Source organism: Hypomesus nipponensis, chromosome 27 (assembly GCF_054491055.1).
Source record: "Hypomesus nipponensis isolate SF chromosome 27, ASM5449105v1, whole genome shotgun sequence".
NCBI classification, from domain to species: Eukaryota; Metazoa; Chordata; class Actinopteri; order Osmeriformes; family Osmeridae; genus Hypomesus; species Hypomesus nipponensis.
Window position 1 is genome coordinate 5,916,830 of NC_140387.1, and position 20,451 is coordinate 5,937,280.

Here is a 20,451-nt window from a genome sequence, read left to right on the forward strand (position 1 = left end):
GTATTGGAATTCCGCGCATGCCCATACTCTGGCATTTAAAAGGAGCCTTTGGTGTTTTACAGTAAACGCTGTATGGATCTCATGATTTCGAATAGGACTAAGCTGAATGGGCTTTTAAAGGAACATCTGTCTTTGTATAGCACGTCATCCACTATGCTTCCGCGTAACAAGACCTTGCTGACTAAACAGTAGTGGGGTAGCTACAGAAGATTAATTGCAGAACTACTCTCAAGTGCGGTTTGACAGGATACTTCAGTTAGGTTTTACTCTTCACTCGATAGCATCAGCGCACCGTGTTTTATCTTCTTTATTGAGGCAAATCGGACAATGGAGAGAGGTGAATGGAACGAGGATGAAGGCTCGTCCCACCAAAACAAATTGTTTAAACAATTTCAAGCTAAAACCAAGCTTAATCTCAGCCTTAATCTTGGCTCAAGAGAGACAGGAGAGAAAAGGGAGAGGGGGATGTGGTTGTTCAAGAAAAAGAAAAAGACGCAACACGTTTTGGACAGAGTGATCTCCTTGTCTCAACCCGACCTGCTCTGCTCCGCTCCTGTGGATCTTGACAGAGAGGAGTCGCCCCTCTGCGGCAAAGTGAACCCCAGCTCCGTCTACAGCCGCAACATTAGTCAAGCAGGCGCCGAAAGAATGCAGCCCGACGCACAGACACCCATCAGCAGCATGGAGAGTAAGACGCCCACGGTGGCTTATCTGGTACAGTCCCACCATAAGAGCTCCTCTCTTGGTTCGGCGTGTTTGGAGCGGCTGAGTGATGAACCGGCCACCGAGAACCAGGCTGTAGCCCTGGAAGAAGATGATCAGCAGCAGGTAAGGATCTTAAAATATTGCACTCATCGGCTGCATTTCATAAAACATGTCGATGTAATAAATCGCGACAATACTGTAGACTGAAACGAGGGAGGCATTTCAGCACAACAGATGTATTTTTATTTATTTATCAGAATGTCTCTTTTCCTACTTTTGCCTATAAATCAGGCATTTACGACCAGGTGCACCAGGTGCTTTGATCTAGGTGCGTCGAGGTACATCTTTTATAGCATAGATGATAAAAAATCATTTGTTTTAGTTATGTCAACATGAAACAGGATATTAAATCTTGGTCACATTGTCCGAAGAGCGCTGAAATGGACCCTGGTCTTGAGGTAAGAATCCTGATAGCTTACCCGAGGACGTTACTCAACCTGTTGAGGTCAGGTTGAAAGTTCACTCTTACTCGATGCACGGAGAATCCCTGTGTGGTCGGTATACTTCTCTGTGAGGACCAGGAACTGAGCAAAATGCCTCAAAGGGAGACTCTCAACTACTCCTTTCCTGAAACCAATGAGGCATTTGGCTCAGGTCTTCATTTTTTGGGAAAATCTTTGTGAGAACAGCCACACAGAGTAAGGTCTTTGGGAGTTTTCCGCAAAAGTTTGAAAACAATCTTGTGCCTACACTGATTTTGTAAATGGATTATAGTAGGCCTATAAATGAAAAGACGTGGAGCATGTGGATTTGATATGGCAACGATTCTACAGCAGTACTGTGCGATGTCAATCTAAGAGAGATCGGAGAGAGCGATGCTCGTTTTACAGCAAAACTGGGCAAATTGAAAGTCTGGCATTCCAGTCTGTCATGAAAACACCAGGGCCCACCTGCCTACTCCAACCTGCACAGTTCAGTTACACCACTGTTTGGAACAAGGGACTCCGCTGTTCACTTCTCCGGTGTCACGCTTTAGTGGGCTGTCTGCAAACCCAGCTTACGTAGGGAGCGTCGTGTTGTGTTTACGAGTCTTTCCCCCTTATTCCCTAGCCAATCGCACCGTGTTTTCCAACAAACATGTTTGTGTGTGCCAGTAAGACTCTCATGTGTCCTGTGTGTGGTTGTGATTCTCTTTAAAGGGCACGCCACAATTTCTATGGTTTTGAAACCCCCTCTGATTCTGAATGACCAGAACATAGTCAAATCGACTTCATGACGTTTGTTAGTGGTGTCTATGGATGTGTGTGCTTGTAGATTTGTCTTTTTTTAACAATCTTTCTTGTTCCATCCACTTGCGCTGCTTATAAAACCATAAATCTCACGTCCCATATTTGTGGGTGGGATACATACTCAGAAGAATCCGCATGTCTAGGGCATACCAAAGGTGTCTAGGCCAAATGTCTAGCCAAAGGTCTATGGCAAGCCTTGCCCCGTGGCTCACCGGACTAATGTCCAGACCAGGCTGAGACCTCACTGCGGCAGTCTGGGTCCTTTGACCGCATGTCACCCCCTCTCTTTCTCCCTACATTTCCTGTCTCCCCCAAAAAACAGAAATGCCACCAAATGGTCCGGGGCAAGCCAACTGTTATAGTATGAGAGTCACACAGAGTGAACTCCAGTCAATTTGCTCCAGCTGCAATATGGGAAAGTTTCTCACTTTTAAGCTGCGTTTCTCTTTGAGGAGTCAGTCATATATAACTCCCTGGCTTCCGGGAGACACCTTTTACTACTATTGATCTGTTGGGGGCAGGTTTAATTATTGTTCAAGCACTCTGGTTCAGGAAGGTGATGGGTTATTGGAAATATGACAGTATCACAAACTCATCGAGTGTGGTCTGTGCGGAAGTAAGGTCCATTGGGACTGATGTACAATCATGCTCAATCCTCTGTTCCCTCATGCTAAAGATGTAACGGGACTGTTTTTGTGAAAGTCTGCACTGTGAAGTATTCAAGTCTACCAATGAGAATAAATATTCTAGTGGATGAGGAGGCACCTTGCACAGATCCGACGTGTGTGTGTGTGTGTGTGTAAGCATACTTGGTGCACTGTTATAACCAGCACTTCCTGTGATAAAAATGACCATCTCTGTTGTGTGTGTGTGTGTGTGTGTGTATGTGCATGTGCATATGTGTCAGTGTGGGTGGTTGTGTGCTCGCTTACTGTATCCACGGACCAAGTTTGCAAAGTTCCAAGAAGCAGGGCCTAGGTTTCACATAATTTGACTGAACTCGCAACTTTTCACACCACTCAACATGCCGATGCATTTTGACCCGGGCAGTAGGCAAAAGCAAAGGCTCGAGTCGTCTGTGAGCAATTTTCCCATTCAGAGGGTACATTTGCATAGACTCTGCAACAGGTACAGACTCTGTCACTACATGGGCGACGGAGTTAGTGTGAAAGCCAAGAGTCTGTAACAGGAGAAGAACTGATCGCACGCGTCATTTCCACAACACAGTGGCAATTCCAAACACAGGAAAATGAACTTATTGTGTACATGGTAGTTCAGGCCTTCAGGACTGTCAACAAAGATGTGTCCACTGGAGAGATTACAGCAGCGCCCAATCGCGTCCCTCCTTCAGCCGTTCCTGCTCCTCCCTCTCTCGGTTTAGCCACTCCACACTCCTCTAAGCTCCTCAGGCTGTTTACCTGTCCTTCTATCCCCTCTTGCACTTGTTCTGCCAGCCTCTCCCTATGCCTCGGTCTCCCGGTGCCTTCCCACTGCCTCTCTGCCTCTCTCTCCTCCGTCCTTTCTCTCTCCCTCCGCCTGCCTCCCTCTCGTCCTCTCCCGATGACGGAGGGCTTGGCCGCGGAGACCCGGCTGGCGTTTCGAATGTTGCTCAGCTCCGCCGCTCAGCATGAGTCGTCTCCCCTGGCGTCGACGTGCGGACGGCTGCTATCGGTGAGCCCTGACCCCTGACCCCCTGACCCTTCCCCCCCAGGCCTCTTGGGCTCCCCCTCCTCCCTCTACCGGTCTTCAGAGTCGAGATGTGGACTGTCTTTTGACGTCGTGTGGAGATTGGGAGGACTACTCGTCCTTTGCTTGTCTGTGATATTTATAGAATCTCTGAAGTTCAGAATGTCCTAGATGACCACGCAGTCAGTGGTTCTCCCCATATAGAATCTCGATCCAGTTTGCGATGTTGTGGTATAACTCCGAACAAAAGAAACTGTTTTCGCTAGCCTAAGATACTAAAACGGAGTCTGAGATCTTGGTTAGGAAAAGTGTTTGTGTGTCTGGTTCTGGCACCAGTGTTTGTTTTGGTGTCAGAATTGATTATCTCCATCGAACAACCCTCTGGTGCTGGTTCTCACACTCATTATTCTTGACAGGGTGTGTGTGTGTGTGTGTGTGTAGGGCGGTGGGGTGGTAGGCGTGCAGCATCACCCTCTTGCATGCAGTCACACGCTGGTCCAACCCTTCACGCTCTAATGGTTATGGTGTGGATGCTGTTCTAGTGTATGAGCAGGACGGGATGACTGATGCTCGGTACACATGTAGGAGTAATGGGTTTAATATGCTGCTGCAGAATGGAGATGTGAGAGGAGTGGTCTGTGTGAGGGAGAGGAAGAGAGGGAGAGAGAGTGACAGAGAGCGACAGAGAGCGACAGAGAGTGACAGAGAGTGACAGAGAGTGACAGAGAGCGACAGAGAGTGACAGAGAGTGACAGAGAGTGACAGAGAGTGACAGAGAGCGACAGAGAAAGACAAAGAGGGGGGGGAGGGGGAGGGGGAGTGACAGAGAGCGACAGAGAGTGACAGAGAGTGACAGAGAGTGACAGAGAGTGACAGAGAGCGACAGAGAGCGACAGAGAAAGACAAAGAGGGGGGGGAGGGGGAGGGGGAGTGACAGAGAGTGACAGAGAGTGACAGAGAGTGACAGAGAGTGACAAAGAGGGGGAGGGGGAGTGACAGAGAGTGACAGAGAGTGACAGAGAAAGACAAAGAGGGAGGGGGAGGGGGAGGGGGAGGGGGAGAGAGAGCGACAGAGAGTGACAGAGAGTGACAGAGAGTGACAGAGAGTGACAGAGAGTGACAAAGAGGGGGAGGGGGAGTGACAGAGAGTGACAGAGAGTGACAGAGAAAGACAAAGAGGGAGGGGGAGGGGGAGGGGGAGAGAGAGTGACAGAGAGTGACAGAGAAAGACAGAGGGAGGGGGAGGGGGAGGGGGAGTGACAGAGAGTGACAGAGAGTGACAGAGAGTGACAGAGAAAGACAAAGAGGGGGAGGGGGAGTGACAGATAGTGACAGAGAAAGACAAAGAGGGAGGGGGAGGGGGAGGGGGAGAGAGAGTGACAGAGAGTGACAGAGAAAGACAGAGGGAGGGGGAGGGGGAGGGGGAGTGACAGAGAGTGACAGAGAGTGACAGAGAGTGACAGAGAAAGACAAAGAGGGGGAGGGGGAGTGACAGATAGTGACAGAGAAAGACAAAGAGGGAGGGGGAGGGGGAGGGGGAGGGGGAGGGGGAGGGGGAGATGGAGAGGGAGATGGAGAGGGAGAGAGAGTGACAGTGACAGAGAGTGACAGACAGTGACAGAGTGACAGAAAAAGACGGGGAGGGAGGGGGAGGGAGGGGGAGAGGGGGAGAAAGAGAGAGTGGGAGAGAGAGATGCAGAGGATGAGTCATTCTTTCAGGAGATTCCAACAGGGTTTACAGGGTGACAGTAGAAGCCTTGGTGGCAGGGATATCAAAGGGGCATCCACGTCCGTGCATCACCCGGGTCCAGGTCACCAACATGACCTGGTTCCAAATGAGAAGGAGGAAGATCAGTGCATATAACTCGTTTTCTGACACACACACAAACACACAAACATAAAAATAACCCTATCTCTGTGTGTAACAGCCTCACTGATAGGATTGCTCCTGATCTGAGGTTCTGCATGCTCTGCTGCTTTATTTAGCCCTCCCCCAGGACAGTAAGTCCGCTAAGCAGTGTTATCTAAACACCGGTAGCCTGGTTCCACACACAGCCAGCCCTGTGGCTCAGCCTCTGGACAGCGCAGTATCAACACAGCTTTTGATCCCGATGCTAGCCGTGGTCTCTGACAGCGTCGAGCAAGTCTTGGCAAACTTGGCAGCCAGTAGGAACCCTAGTTGACCCCTCCCCAGTTCAGTTTCCACCTCAGCCTCCGTAACAAGAGTGATTACGCATGAGAGGCGATGGGTTGTTGGCAGGGGCCAGTCATATTGACTGGGCCAGTTGGCAAGCTATTATGGAGCTATCCCCACACCAGGGGAGTTGGATGTCAGACACGGGTCCTGATGAATTCTCCCTTGACTGCTGACTTGTGCAGTGTGCAACTCTCTCTCTCTCTCTCTCTCTGTCTCTCTCTCTCTCTCTCTCTCTCTCTCTCTCTCTCTCTCTCTCTCTCTCTCTCTCTCTCTCTCTCTCATACAGTCATTGACATGTGGAGCGTGTTAGCCTGACGTGGACTGCTGCTGTAGATTAGGGTGGTAGAGACAGGTTCTGAATAAAGATGGCAAGTAAGAGTTTCCAAATGCCAAGGAAATGCGAGTTAACGATGACTGCACAAGGAGTTGATGCAAGAATTTCAGCTGTCGGTTGCTCAAACGTTACAACCTGAGGAAACTGCGGGGTCGAATATCCTGTCAGTGCGCAGCTCAGCCACACCAGAAAGGAGCTTGGTTGTTTATCAGTGCGTATGGACACGAAAACATGTTAGAACACGTCTGTATCTTTGTGGAAAAACATCACGAGTGTGTTTGGATGGGAGTCGTCACTTCTGGTGGTTTTGTCGACACGGTGTTTTTGCTTCCTTGGCCGACTGTTTCTCACAGTGAAGCTGCAAGACGGGGGCAGTGTGGGCAAGACAGAGGTGGTGTGTGTGTGTGTGTGTGTGTGTAGGTAACGTTGTCTCCTGTCCCTCCAGGGTATGGGTGCCCATGGCGCCCCGGCAGTTAACTCCCAGCGAGCCCTCCCCACCTCTACCATGTACAAGCTGGACATTGACCTGAGGAGGGGAAACAACCTGGCCATCAGAGACCGAGGAGGTATGGGCGTCTCCCTCCCTCTCTGTCGCTCTCTCACAGCTCTGCCTGTCTCTCCGCCTGTGGGCATGTCTGTCTGTCTCGCTCTCTCTTTCTCCACCTCTCTCTCTCTCTCTTAGCTCTGTCTTTCGTTTTCCGTCTGTCTATGTCTGCACCTCTCTGTCGCTTTTTCTCTCTCGCTTTGTCTCTGTTTGTCTGCTTGTCTTTCTCTTTCCTTGTCTGTCTCGCGTCTGACTCTGTCTCCGTCTCTGTCGGTCTGTTTCTCTGTCTCTCTCTCTGTCCATCTCTGTCCTTCTCCTCTCCGGCAAAACACAACGTAAATCAACTCAACTTTACTGCGAACGACAACAGTCAAAAACAACACGACCTGTTCACTCTTATTTCTTCCAGGGACCAGTGATCCGTATGTGAAGTTTAAGTTGTGCGGCAAAGAGGTGTTCCGCAGCAGAATCATCCACAAGAACCTCAACCCGGTGTGGGATGAAAGCACCACTCTGTTAGTGGACAACCTGCACGAGTCTCTATACGTCAAGGTAGCAGACACGCGCACCGCACAGGATGGCTCGCATGCGTGCCTACGCACAGAGACATTTGCATAGGCACACAGACGTAGTGTACGCGCGCTTGCATGCACGCTTTCGCGCACAATTCAAGTTTATTGTCATAAGTACGGGATAGACGAGTATACAATGTACAATGACAAGCTTTGTGACGCTGAGCCACCTACAAGAGCGCAGTTTTTAATAATTAAATAGAACGGTGGCGGACAAAAGTGACAATAAAAGATCACAGATAAGATATGTGCAAATGTGCAGAGTCTTTGCGGGGCCGTGCAGTACTCAGACTGTAAAGTCGTGATGTGCAGGAAGGAGGTGGGGGAGGAGGGGTAATAACAGTCCGTTTCAGAAGGGAGGTGGGCGGGGGGTAGTTATCTGTTCAGGAGCCTGATGGCCTGGAGATAGAAGCACACACTCACACACGGACACACACAGACACACACAGTACACACACACGCACTAACACGGGTTGTTTAACTGCCCGACCTGCTGCAGGTGTTTGACTACGACTTTGGCTTGCAAGATGACTTCATCGGCTCAGCATACCTCTACATGGAGTCACTGGAACACCACAGGTAAGCTACCGGACATCGGTACGCCTCGATGACTCGGGAGTCCTGTGCTGATTGGACCGCACGAGCTTCCTGTCTTCTCTGGACCCTGAGAGGATTCTGTCTCGCCGTTGTTCAGGACGCAGCCAGTGATCCTGACCCTGACGGATCCTCACCACCCTGACCAGGACCTGGGAACTCTGGAGCTGTACGTCACCCTCACCCCTAAAGACAGCCCCCTAGAGGAGCACAAAGATGCCACGGTGGGCGCGCACACACACACACACATACATTTGCACATCTTTCGAACACACAGACGCACACGTCTGCCATGTATTCCGAGCGCAGTTCTGGAAAATGTGTGTCGGTACGAGTGCACGCAGCAGTGTGTTTGAGCTGAGTCCCTCTGCTGCAAATGTCCTACAGAAAAAAGACAGCAAGACCCATCGCTGGAAGCCTTATGTGAACAAAGTGAGTCTGGTGGTGGTGGTGGTGGTGGTGGTAGCGTTGTGGTGCAGCCGTTAGCCATAGATGCCTATTCCTTCTGTGGCCCTGCAATCCAGTGCTCCCCAGACCGGTCCTGCCGCGGTAGATTGCCCCCCCCCCCCCACCTCCTCCCCCCAGCAGCTTTCAAAGTGCTTCACCCATCCCATCTCTCTCACCCACCCCACCTCCATCACCCCCCCCCCCCCCCCCCCCCGCTCCCAGGTGGATCCTTGCTCTATCTACGACATCTCTCAACGTGCTGGGTACATAAAAACGAAGACAAAAAAATCGCTTGATAAGAACTACATGTAATTCCCTCCCTGCCTCCCTGGTCTGTGATGTACAGTTATGTCTCTCTGCAAACCTGCCCATGCAGCGTTTATGGCCTTTCCACCTTTCAAGGTTTCATCCGTCACGCTCTGGAGACTGAGCAAAGCTACCCCGGTTAGCTGTATGCTGCTACTTTATGTACCTGGGCTGGGGCTGTGGAGAGAGCTGGACAAGGGGGAACAGTCTGTTCTGCTCTGGCCTGTACTGAGAGGTGGAGAAATGCAGAATGTCAAATTCATCCAGGTTCTATAATGCATGACTCGTGGGGGGGGGGGGCTTATGAAGCTGCGTCAGAGTCTGACAGTTACAGTCCTCACGAACCTCCACTTAGACGTGGCTGAATGAATATTTCAACCGCGCTGGACGGCGGCGTTTCATTTACCCACTCTTATGGCAGCCCCGTCGTTCATTTAATTATCCCTCCATTTTTGCCCTCCCATTATGGCTAGCCCTCAGGCAGTGATTCAAGGGGCTGTGCTCGCAGTCGGAGCAGGAACCTGTCGCCCCCTCCAGTAGGCAAACAGAGCAGTCCAGGGGACAGGTGACGGGCAGGTGTACACATCAGCAAACACAGAGGTGACGAAAGCCCAAGGCCGCTTACGTACCAAGCCTGCTCGCCCCCCACCACCCCCCTCCCCCACCTCCCCCTTCCGAATGTAAACATCCCACACGGTGCACCCGCGCCGAGTGCGGCCATCCGCCAGGTGAACTAACGTGCCGCCATTTCTTTTAGACCATGCTGCTCAGGAGATCCTGGAAGCGCTCGAACAAGGTAAAGAACCGGCGGCATCCCCGTCAGCCTTTTTCCACACACACTCGCCAAGCCCCGCCCCCCCCAAAGTGTGTCTCCTGTGTGTGTGTGTACGGGTCTGCATCCTTTCGTGCGTCCTGTGTCCCCTTGCGCGATGCCGCGGCGTTCCGTAACCCCGCTCCGGCCTTGCACGCCCGTGTTGGCTCTTTTGTGTCGTCGATCGCTTGTTGTCTTGTTGTCGTCGGGCTCGATATCAGCCCCCCCCCCCCCCCCCCCTCCCCTCGTGACCTCGTCAGCTCGATCAGCTGCCATAATCTACAGCACGCTCCAGCCTGCCGCGAGGTCATGTCACGGGCCCTGCAGGCCCGTGGAGATGAAACGGCGTCGGCGGAAGCGATCGGGATCCCGATCGTCATCCGCGACCGCTGCTCTCTACTGCCCCCTGCTGGCTGCGCGCCGGCACGACGCCCCCACTTTTGCTCGCGCCTCCATCCCCTGCAGAGCGTGTCGCCCATCTGAGTATTCCTCCCACCCGACAGCGGCAGGAGACCCAGCGGCTGTCGGAGGTCCACCGGAAGGCCCAGCTGTGGCGAGGCATCGTCAGCATCTCGCTCATCGAGGGTCGCGACCTGGTCCCCATGGACCCCAACGGCCTCAGCGACCCCTACGCCAAGTTTCGCCTGGGGCCCCAGAAGTACAAGAGCAAGGTACAGACGGACACTTCGGACGAATCCCAGACAGAGCGAGCCACGATGAGACGTCCCGGCTTATTGGATTTCTAGTGCGTGTTGGTCGTGTTATCAAGACGGTTAACATGATTTGTGTGTGTGTGTCTCTCTCTGCGTGTGTGTGTGTGTGTGCAGACCATGCCGAAGACCCTGTGCCCCCAGTGGAGGGAGCAGTTTGACCTCCACATGTATGAAGAGACAGGAGGAGTGCTGGACATCTCCGTCTGGGACAAGGACACGGGCCGGAGGGACGACTTCATCGGACGGTCGGTCTCTCTCTCTTTGTCTCTCTCTCTCTCTTTGTCTCTCTCTCTCTCTCTCTCTCTCTCTCTTTGTCTGTCTCTCTCTCTTTGTCTGTCTCTCTTTGTCTCTCTCTCTCTCTCTCTCTCTCTCTCTCTCTCTCTCTCTCTCTCTCTCTCTCTCTCTCTCTCTCTCTCTCTACCTCTCTCTCTCTATCTATCTCTCTCTACCTCTCTCTCTCTCTCTACCTCTCTCTACCTCTCTCTCTCTCTCTCTACCTCTCTCTCTCTCTCTCTCTCTCTACTTCTCGCTTCCTCGTTCACTCTTTACCCTCTTTTTCCCTCTGTCTCTCTCTCTCACACTATGTACGTTTCAGGTTGGATGTGTTGTACACATATCCAACTGTGTGTGTGGGGGGGGTCTGTTTTAGCTGCAAGCTGGACCTTTCCACCCTGGTGAAGGAGCAGACCCACCGTCTAGAGTTGGAGTTGGAGGAGTGTCGAGGCGTGGTGGTGCTCCTGGTCACTCTGACGGCCTCCTCTCACGTCTCCATAGCGGACCTGTCCTTCACCCCCCTGGACGACCCCCAGGAACGGCAGCTGATCGCCAGGCGATACGTGAGGGACACTCATGCAGTCAGACCAAACCGTTTGGACCTGCCTGCCGTTTATACTCCTACACATCCCATGATCCTCTCTCTCTCTCTCTCTCTCTCTCTCTCTCTCTCTCTCTCTCATTACCTCTCGATCTCTCTCTCTCTCATTACCTCTCGATCTCTCTCTCTCTCATTACCTCTCGATCTCTCTCTCTCTCATTACCTCTCGATCTCTCTCTCTCTCTCTCTCTCTCTCTCTCTCATTACCTCTCGATCTCTCTCTCTCTCATTACCTCTCGATCTCTCTCTCTCTCTCTCTCTCTCTCTCTCTCTCTCTCTCATTACCTCTTGATCTCTCTCTCTCTCTTCTCCGTCTCCCAGGGAGTGCTGCGCTCCTTCTCCAACCTGAGAGATGTGGGGATAGTACAGGTCAAGGTGATGAAAGCTGAGGGACTGATGGCTGCGGATGTCACAGGTAAGGAGAATCCTTCCTCTCTCTCTCTCTATGTCTCTCTCTCTCTCTATGTCTCTCTCTCTCTCCCCCCGCATACCCCTCCTCCCTCACAGTCACCGACCCCGTCCTCGTATCCCTGCTAGGGAAGAGCGACCCCTTCTGTGTCCTCGAGCTGAACAACGACAGACTGCAGACGCACACCGTCTACAAGACCCTCAACCCCGAGTGGAACAAAGTCTTCACCTTGTGAGTGTCTTCCTCCCGGCCTCTCCTCGACACCCCGCCCGCCTCTCCATCCCCACCTTTACTCCAGTCCCCTCTGATTGACGCCTGACTTCCCTCCTGGCCCCATGTTTTCAAATGGTTCACCCATTTGGATTGAAGATGTTGTCGTCGATTTGGTCTTTTCCTCTTTATTCGTCCTCCCTCTTTCCCTCCATCAGCAATGTGAAAGACATCCACTCTGTTCTCGAGGTCACCGTGTTCGACGAAGACCGGGATAGGAGCGCAGACTTCCTGGGCAAAGTGGCCATCCCCTTATTACAGGTAATGTTGTGTGTGTTTGTGTGTCCGCGCGCGCGTGACTATGACAAAGGCTGTGTGTTCATCCCGCTTTCTCAGTTCCAGGCTGGGGAACAGAAAGGCTATGTTCTCAAGAACAAGAAACTGACCGGACCCACCAAGGGGGTCATCTACCTGGAGGCGGAAGTCATATACAGCTCTGTTAGTCCTCAACTTCTGCCACTCTTAACATCCAGGAAATGGCTTCACGTGGCCTCAGTCGTTAGCTCCATACTCTTCGGAGGGATGTTCCGGAGCCTGTCTGACCGTGTGTGTGTGTGTTCTACCCCAGATAAAGGCTGGTTTGAGGACGTTGGTTCCTGCTGAGCAGAAGTACATCGAGGAAGAATCCAAGCTCTCCAAACATGTAAGTGTTAGCGCGCGTCGTCGGGGGCCAGCGGGAGTACGAGGGGACGGCGGTAAGACTGTCTGCGTCTCGTCCCACAGTTGTTCCAGCAGAACTTCAACCGCGTGAAGCGCTGCGTCATGGTGCTCATCAACGCCGGGACGTATGTCAACAGCTGCTTCGAATGGGAGTCTTCACAGCGGAGCATTTGCGCCTTCCTGGTAGGACACAAACACACACACACACAGACACACACACCTGAATTGTCCTTGTAGGAGTCTCACTTACCTCCCCCCCCCACACACACACACACACCAACTCTGTCCCTCAGCTGTTTGTGGTGGTGGTGTGGAACTTCGAGCTGTACATGCTTCCGCTGGCCCTGCTGTTGATACTGGCCTGGAACTACTGCTTCACCACCAGCAGGGGGACTGAAGACACGGTGAGACCGGGCAGGGCTGTGCTCTCTGGGGGGTGGTGGTGGGAAGGGGTGGTGGAGGGTTGAGGGGGGGGCTACAGGCTGAGGTTTAGTTGGGGGGGGGGGGGGGGGGGGTTGAGTGACACGATTAGACAGAAACGACGGCTGGTCTGTCTGGCACAGGGTGGAAATAAGAGAAGGGGGGGAGGGGGGGCTAGACACAGACTAGGTCAGAGGGGGCAGAGTAAGTCAGTTAGTACGTGACTTTATTTAATATAGCACCAAACGCAGAGCCAGGTCACAAGGTGCTTCGGAAAAGTAAAATGGTTAAAGATATAATCCTAAAAACGGCTAAGGAATCAAACGACAAAAGCATAAACGACAACAGAGGCACACGCGCACAATCGCAAATGCTAGACGGCACCGGGCGAGACGAATGGCAATTTGGAGAAATTCATCTCAGCTGGTTTTTCTGCCGAACGTATCTTTATAGGAACAGCGTTCCACAGTATAGGAGCCACCACGTCTAAAGCACCATCACCTTTTTGTGTTTGGTGTAGCTGAAGGGACAACCAGCAAGCCCTGGTCAGAGGACCGAAGTGACTTCCCGGGGATATAGAGATGTATGGCCCGGGTTGATATGAAAGCGTGAGAGATCATCTCGAGCTCAGGTTGTGATACGACAGACTTTAGATTGGCGATGTGGCTGAAATGCGGGGGGTCAGATGGCAGAGCGGTTAGGGAGTCGGGCTATTAATCAGAAGGTTGTTGGTTCGATTCTCGGCCGTGCCAAATGACGTCGTGTCCTTGGGCAAGGCACTTCCCCCTACTTGCCTCGGGGAGAACGTCCCTGTACTTGTACTGTAAGTCGCACTGGATAAGAGTGTCTGCTAAATGACGAAATGTAGACGTAAACTCGAGACATGCACGTGTCAGTGTTTTTCCATGTCGATTGGAAACACACAAACTGGACTCCACATCTTAAGAAAAGGGTACCACTACACTGACCAACCTTGGAAGGTACAGCATATGAAACTGTGAGAAAAGTGGGTGTGGTGGATTGGGCCGACTGCCTACCTAGGCTGTGACTGGAGTGTAGGGGGAAGAGGAGGGAGGGAGGAACGGGTCGCGTGCTCCTGGAGAGCCGTGTTGACGTTTGGCTCCTCCTCTCCCTCAGGCCGCGGACGCCATGTTTGAATGGGAGGAGGACGAGGAGGAGAGGGACGACAAGGTAACCAGGAGTCTTGGGAGGCGGAGGTGACGGTGGAGACAACGGAATTGGGAACTTTGACACAGTTCAAGTTTACAATCCACCTCTGACTGTTATGTCTGTGTGTGTGTGTGTGTGTGTGTGTTGTCACGGTAGGACTTTGAGCGTAAAGGCTTCATGGGTAAGCTGTACGCCATCCAAGATGTGTGTATCACTGTGCAGAGCGGTCTGGATGAAGTGGCGTCCTACGGAGAGAGGATTAAGAAGTGAGTGTGTGTGTGTGTGTGTGTGTGTGTGTTACTTTTTCTCACAGTACCTGTCTCCTAATATCACGTATGTTTTTTTTTTGTCTTCAGTGTATTTAACTGGACAGTGCCTTTCCTGAGTTGGTTAGCCATCTCTGCTCTGTGCGTGGCTACGTTTCTCCTCTACCTTGTCCCGCTACGATACTTGGTACTCACCTGGGGTAAGTTCTCACCTGCGTGTGTCTGCAATAGAATTTAAAGAACAACTTGCCTGTTATTGGGGCAATGCACACGATCTGTGCGGTTGGATGAATCTGTGAGCTCTTCCTCAGGGGTGAATAAGTTCACCAAGAAGCTGCGCGACCCGTTCATGATTGACAACAACGAGCTGCTGGACTTCCTATCCAGAGTGCCCTCAGATGTTCAAGTGGTGGGTGGACAGAGGAACTGGGTTAGGCGTTTCTCGTTTTCTGTCTGGCTTTCACTAGTCTGTGTGTCTGTCTGTCTCTTTGTCTGGTTGTCTGTCGGTCCTCCTGTATGGCTGTCCTCCTGTCTGTCTGTCTGTCTGTCTGTCTGGTTGTCAGTCTGTCTGTCTGTCCTCCCGTCTGTCTGTCTGTTGGTCTATCTGTCTCTCCTCCTGTCTGTCTGGGTCTGCCTGTCTGTCTGTCTGGTTGTCAGTCTGTCACTCTGTCCTCCTGTCTGTCTGTCTGTCTGTCTGTCTGGTTGTCAGTCTGTCACTCTGTCCTCCTGTCTGTCTGTCTGTCTGGTTTTCAGTCTGTCACTCAGTCCTCCTGTCTGTCTGTCTGGTTGTCAGTCTGTCAATCTGTCCTCCTGTCTGTCTGTTTGTCTGTCTGTCTGGTTGTCAGTCTGTCACTCTGTCCGTCTGTCTGTCTGTCTGTCTGTCTGGTTGTCAGTCTGTCACTCTGTCCTCCTGTCTGTCTGTCTGGTTGTCAGTCTGTCACTCTGTCCTCCTGTCTGTCTGTCTGGTTGTCAGTCTGTCACTCTGTCCTCCTGTCTGTCTGTCTGGTTGTCAGTCTGTCACTCTGTCCTCCTGTCTGTCTGTCTGGTTGTCAGTCTGTCAATCTGTCCTCCTGTCTGTCTGTGTCTGGTTGACTACCTGCCTGACTGTAATGCTTGGTGTTTGTTGGACAGGTGCAGTATCGAGAACTCAAGGCTGAACCTGGACAGAGCCCTAACAAACGCAAGAGAACCAACCCTGGCTAGTCGCACACACTCTTGCACAAATACACACAAGGGACATTCTATTTTATATTTCAAAAAGACAGCACACTTAGCACACCCGTTGCTTATAAATACCCTTCAACTGTAAAAATTGTACAAATGTTTTATTTTTTAAGTGATTTTAATGTTAAAATGTGATGACTGGTAACAGTCACTGTAGTTTACTTGAGAGTAGCTTTTCCTCAAAGCAAGTACACACCCACACACACAGCAATATTTTCACTTTACTCAAAACTGAATTTGACATGAAACAAGTCAAATCTTTGGTGGATTTCAAGTACTCGCTTCTGGATGGATCAACACCGCCTTACAGAGGCCCTTCCAGAGTGCAGGGGCCCTCGCAGCCTCCAAGGAGTCTTCCCAGAATCCCCCAGGGCCTATATCTTTGGACTGAACTGTGACCATGAGTCTTAGTATCGAATGTTAATGATGTTTGCTTGCTACATATGTATTTATGTCCTGTATAAGAGCATGTACTGTATGCACTGTGTATGTTGCCTGAATCTCTGCGAGTTGTCTGACAGTTTTGAATGCATTGAGCTTTTTACAGCTGTTCTCAATGAAAACCTACAGGGATGGGCTTGCTTCAATATTTTAATAAGCAGTCAATGCATTTCAACTGGACTTGAATTCCTCTTATGGCTGCAATGTTTATGTATTTCAGTCAAACCAACAGGTGGCGCCAGATAGTCTTATTTTGTATTTATTTATCTCGTATCAAACATTATAGCCTATATTCGTCACATATACCCAACTCGATATGGGATCCATATGGTCACAATATATCACTGATTCTGATGCCACTGTTTAAAGCCAAGTTTTTATCCTGCAGTGAGAATGCATGTGAACCTGAACCTGTGTGTAAGTGCATTTGTGTGATGTGGTAAGTTTACACGTATATGTATCACACGTCTGTTGCATGGCTGAGATGTCGATAAGTCATAGTTTTACTGGAAGTGCTGTCGGTATAATGTGGTTTACTTCCCCTTTCAGTTTCATTCAGATACTTTGATTTCGATATTTCTGTATCTTAAAGGTGATGTGAAAATGTTTTAAGTCTCAATTATCACCCAGAACTACGTGGGACGTACAGGTTCTGAAACCACAGGACATAATCGCACAGTAACATCAAGGGTGCAATCAGTTCAGTTTATCATTCTGTGCTATGATGCTGTGCTATGTTTTTGTTGTAATATGAATCATTGAAATAATTCTATGAATTTGAATGTAATAATGCTTGCAAATGAAGGAATGTCTGTAATGGTAGACCCACACACAGTATAAATACCAAACCAATGAAATGTTTTTAATTATTTATTTACTTACTATTAAGGCCTGTTAGTTATATTGTTCTAACGACAGTGGTGGGGAACCCCCATCGTGGGAGCAATCACAGTCTGACGCATCTCCAGCCCTCTCGCCTTTGTGACATCACTGCCCTGTGAAGTACGTCCCGTGCAGCTGAGCGTGAGTGGCCCTGCGGTCCTGGTGAATGACCCTCCGCATCCGGTGCCAGAACCAGCGCTGGGCCGCCGGGTGCGCCGGCCTGGGCCACTCCAGCACACTGCGCCGGCACAGACGCCTGCGGAGGTGGAGGATCCGGGAGCGCCGCAGGACGCCGGGCTGCAGCAGCACCAGCACCAGGGCGTCCACGCCCTCCTCCACCAGGCGCTGCTGCACCAGCAGGGCGGCCATCCGGACGACGCCGTGCGCGAGGAAGCCCTCCGTGACCACCAGCACGGTCTTCCGGCTCTTCCGCACGCTGGCCGACAGGTTCTCCAGGACGGGCGCGCCCGGCTGCCAGTCTCGTTCCTCCAGGCAGAGGGGGCGGACTCTCTCGCCGCGCTCCTCAAGCTCCACCCTCAGGCGGTTGAGGACCCAGTCGGACGCCTGAGGGTTTTTGGTGTCGTACATGACGAAGGCGTCGTAGGCGTAGCCCGTCGACGGCGGGCGCCGATGCTTGACCTTGGCCAGAACGTACTCTAGGACGTAGGCCAGGTCCCAGTAGAACAGACGCGCCGCGACGGACGCAAACAGAAGCAGAATGATGTGGAAAGACGTGACGATAAAGACGGCCATTGCTTTGTCGTCGCTAACACAGGCCTGTATGTCGTACGTCAACACAGACTTGCCCCTCATCTCTTGGGGCAAGTGGCAGATAATGCCGGTGGCCAGTAGAGGGAGCTCCACGTCGTTGTCCTTCATCCACAGGTGGAAGTATAGCAGGTCGCAGGTGCAGCGCCACGGGTTGTCGTACAGGGACAGCCGGCCGAGGGAGTTCTCGCTATCCCACTCGAATGTAGTCTGGTTGATGAGCTGGAGCTGGTTGCTGCTCAGATCGAGATCCCAGAGGCTTCTGGCTTGTTTAAGGAAACCAGGGGCCAGCTGTGAAATCTGGTTGTGGCTCAAGTCCAGCCGCCTCAAAGACGAGTTTGACAAGTTCTCCGCGACAAACTCGAGATAGTTCAAACTCAAGTCCAGTTCTTCTAAGTACGGTTGTTGTTGGAGCATGTTCCATGTGAAGGCCTTCAGACCATTCCCGCTCAGACTAAGCCGCCTAAGAGTCTTGGGTAGGTTGTCATACACCTTTTTAGGGATATGGGAAAGCTTGTTGAGGGACAAATCCAAGGTGGTCAGGTTGGTTAAGTTTTGAAACAGATTGTAATAGAGCTTCCTTTTCCACATGATGTGTAATCGGTTGGCTCTGAAGTTGAGCTCCTGAAGAGACTTACTGGACATTTGCTTGTCTGTGAGGGTGCTGATCTCGTTCCAGCTCAGGTTCAAGGTTTTCAGAGAGGGCAGGCGGTCCAGAAAATTCAGGCTGTGGTTAAGACCACTCATCAGAAAGTAGTGGGCATTACCGGTCAGATCCAGCACTTCCAGCTCTGGAAGTTCGCTAAAGGCCTCCCTGTAGCGCATGTACAGCTTGTTATAGGAGATGTCCAAGTACTTCAGTCTTGGGAAATGTAGGAACTGACTACCATTGAACATGTCCCCGATAAAGTTAGAGGAGAGGTTGAGACAGGCTGTGTTTTCTAGTCCCTGTAATGCTTCTGGGTCGATGCTTATGATGTTGTTTCTGCTTAAGTCCAGCACGGGCCCATATGCAGAGCACTCTGGTTTAATGGTGGGAGGGAGGCGGCGGTAAAGTTGGTCTTTGTGAATGTAAGGGTGAAACCGGCGTCTTACTGTCCAAGAGTTTGATTTACAGCCAGACTCACACGCAGACAAAGCATCGGCACTCTGAGACTGGAAGGACAGTCGATTTTCCGACAAGTCTACAACGGTTAAATTGTTAAACTTGTTGAAGAGAGTGAGGTTTGCCCTTTGGAGGAAGTTGGTGGCAAAATTTAACACGGACAAATTGGTTAAACTGTAGAGGGGCTCCAAATCATTTTCACAGAGATGGAAAAAAACGTAGCTCTCCAAGTGTAATGTCTTCAGAGAGGTCAGTTTGGAAAAGTTCTTTGATAGGTGTAAATTGTGGGAATACGATTCGTCCGTGTTGTATGACAGGTCCATCACCTCCACTCGTGGTAACATGGCGAGGAAGTCCCCCGTGGCTATGTCACCAATGAGAAAGTTGAATGCGAGGTACAGGTACCGTAAATGGGTTAGGTTCTGAAACCAGGAAGGCTGTACGCTTCGGAAAGAGTTCCCCGACAGCCTCAGCTCTTCCAGGTGAGTAAGAGGAGCAAAGGCGTTCGGGTGGATCTGCAGTTCTCCGTTGGGTGTTTTACACGGCTGGCAGAAGAAAGGCGTGTTAGCGCAGACAGGGCAGTTACCTGACAGATCCAGTAATTTCAGGTTCAGCAGGTTCCTCAGGTCACCAGCGTGAATACGGTCAATAGTATTTAGCTTGAGTTTAAGTGAGAGGAGAGAGGGCGGGAGGAACCGGGGAATCGCCTTCAGTCGGTTGAAAGACAACGTCAGGTTCATCAGATACCTTAAATGACCCAAAGATTTTTTTTGAATTTTCAGGGACTTTTCACCACAACTCCCCAAGTAGCAGTTGGCAGCCAAATGGAGGACTGTAATGTATGGGGTATCTTTGAAGTCTCCTGGTTTCACCCTGGTGATGAAGTTGGAGTTCAGGTTTAGGAACTGCAGTCCAGAGGGGAGGCCTCCTGGCACAGTGGCAAGGCTGTTGCCATTAAGATGCAGTTCTCTCAGCTTCCTCATCCCTGAGAATGTGTCTTTCTTTATCTTCAGTGGTTGCTCGGGAGATTTGGGTCTGTTGAATCCTAGATCTAGACATTCTAGATTCTGAAGGTTCCAAAAGGAGGCGGCTGAGATTTTCTCGATGAGGTTTCCGGAGAGCTTGAGGTCCGTGGCGTTCCAGCCAATTCCTTTAGGGATGTTGGATATCTTTCTGTTTGAGCAGTCGAAGACTTGCGATTGGTTGATTGAGATCTTACAGGGTAATTTTCTCAGAGACCAGCTTAGGCCAGAGAAACCGCATGGGTTACCCAGTAGCACCAGCAGAAGCAGAGGCTTCTGGAAGGCAGACCGAGGATGAACCCTAAATAGAAACAATATAATCCAGGTGGGAAATGGAATACATACTTTGCAAATAATGATAATTGATATTCCTTTTAGGTAAGCATGTTGTACTTACTTTTGCTGTCTCTCCATAGTCTTGTCTGGTAAGAAGTGATTGATTCTCAGAGCACATTGAGGAACTGCAAGAACACTTCCCTATCACAAGTTTTACTGATGTAATTCTCTGAGTCAGAGTGCGAATTATTAAGAACGATAGATAAATGTACCCCCCCCCCCTCCAGGCCCCGCCGTAATTTGAACCCTGCTCTGAGTAGGCCAGGCCTATCTATGAGGGATTATAACCTATTGGCTAGACATTTTTTTAGCAGTAGACCGTACTACTACACATGCACAGACATTTGTGTGTCTTTGTTTAATGTTTGCAATTCAAGGCCAGACGTTTTTTGATAGTATGAATAAC

At 51.0% G+C, this 20,451-nt stretch overlaps 2 protein-coding genes across 5 annotated transcripts; one reads left to right on the plus strand and one right to left on the minus strand.

The window, feature by feature from the left end:
- The first annotated feature begins 327 nt into the window (after positions 1 to 327).
- mctp1b (multiple C2 domains, transmembrane 1b) lies at positions 328 to 16,789 on the plus strand. Of its 4 annotated transcripts, none has more exons than XM_084693548.1 (22): positions 328 to 828; positions 6,657 to 6,777; positions 7,165 to 7,307; positions 7,827 to 7,906; positions 8,022 to 8,145; positions 8,309 to 8,353; positions 9,432 to 9,470; positions 9,989 to 10,156; positions 10,313 to 10,443; positions 10,848 to 11,034; positions 11,394 to 11,487; positions 11,610 to 11,712; positions 11,910 to 12,012; positions 12,088 to 12,189; positions 12,320 to 12,394; positions 12,475 to 12,594; positions 12,705 to 12,815; positions 13,969 to 14,022; positions 14,158 to 14,267; positions 14,358 to 14,467; positions 14,579 to 14,676; positions 15,399 to 16,789. In XM_084693548.1, exons 1-22 carry the CDS (start codon positions 328 to 330, stop codon positions 15,468 to 15,470), a joined length of 2,691 nt encoding a protein of 896 aa, XP_084549674.1. In that variant the 3' UTR covers positions 15,471 to 16,789. The 4 variants fall into 4 exon arrangements, with proteins under 4 accessions (XP_084549674.1, XP_084549675.1, XP_084549676.1 ...); XM_084693551.1 differs by lacking the exon at positions 328 to 828 and adding an exon at positions 6,211 to 6,422; XM_084693549.1 differs by lacking the exon at positions 8,309 to 8,353.
- Positions 16,790 to 19,754, minus strand: tlr8b (toll-like receptor 8b). Its single transcript, XM_084693558.1, has one exon. It carries the CDS (start codon positions 19,668 to 19,670, stop codon positions 16,920 to 16,922), a length of 2,751 nt encoding a protein of 916 aa, XP_084549684.1. The 5' UTR covers positions 19,671 to 19,754; the 3' UTR covers positions 16,790 to 16,919.
- Positions 19,755 to 20,451: the final 697 nt, after the last annotated feature.

Excerpts from the sequence above, each read along its gene's own strand:
- mctp1b (XM_084693548.1), top strand. The coding sequence starts at position 328 with ATGGAGAGAGGTGAATGGAACGAGGATGAAGGCTCGTCCCACCAAAAC. Across the intron at positions 10,444-10,847 it reads AGGGACGACTTCATCGGACG|CTGCAAGCTGGACCTTTCCA; the intron begins GTCGGTCTCTCT and ends GGTCTGTTTTAG. Across the intron at positions 14,023-14,157 it reads AGGAGGAGAGGGACGACAAG|GACTTTGAGCGTAAAGGCTT; the intron begins GTAACCAGGAGT and ends TTGTCACGGTAG.
- tlr8b (XM_084693558.1), bottom strand. The coding sequence starts at position 19,670 with ATGAGGAAGCTGAGAGAACTGCATCTTAATGGCAACAGCCTTGCCACT.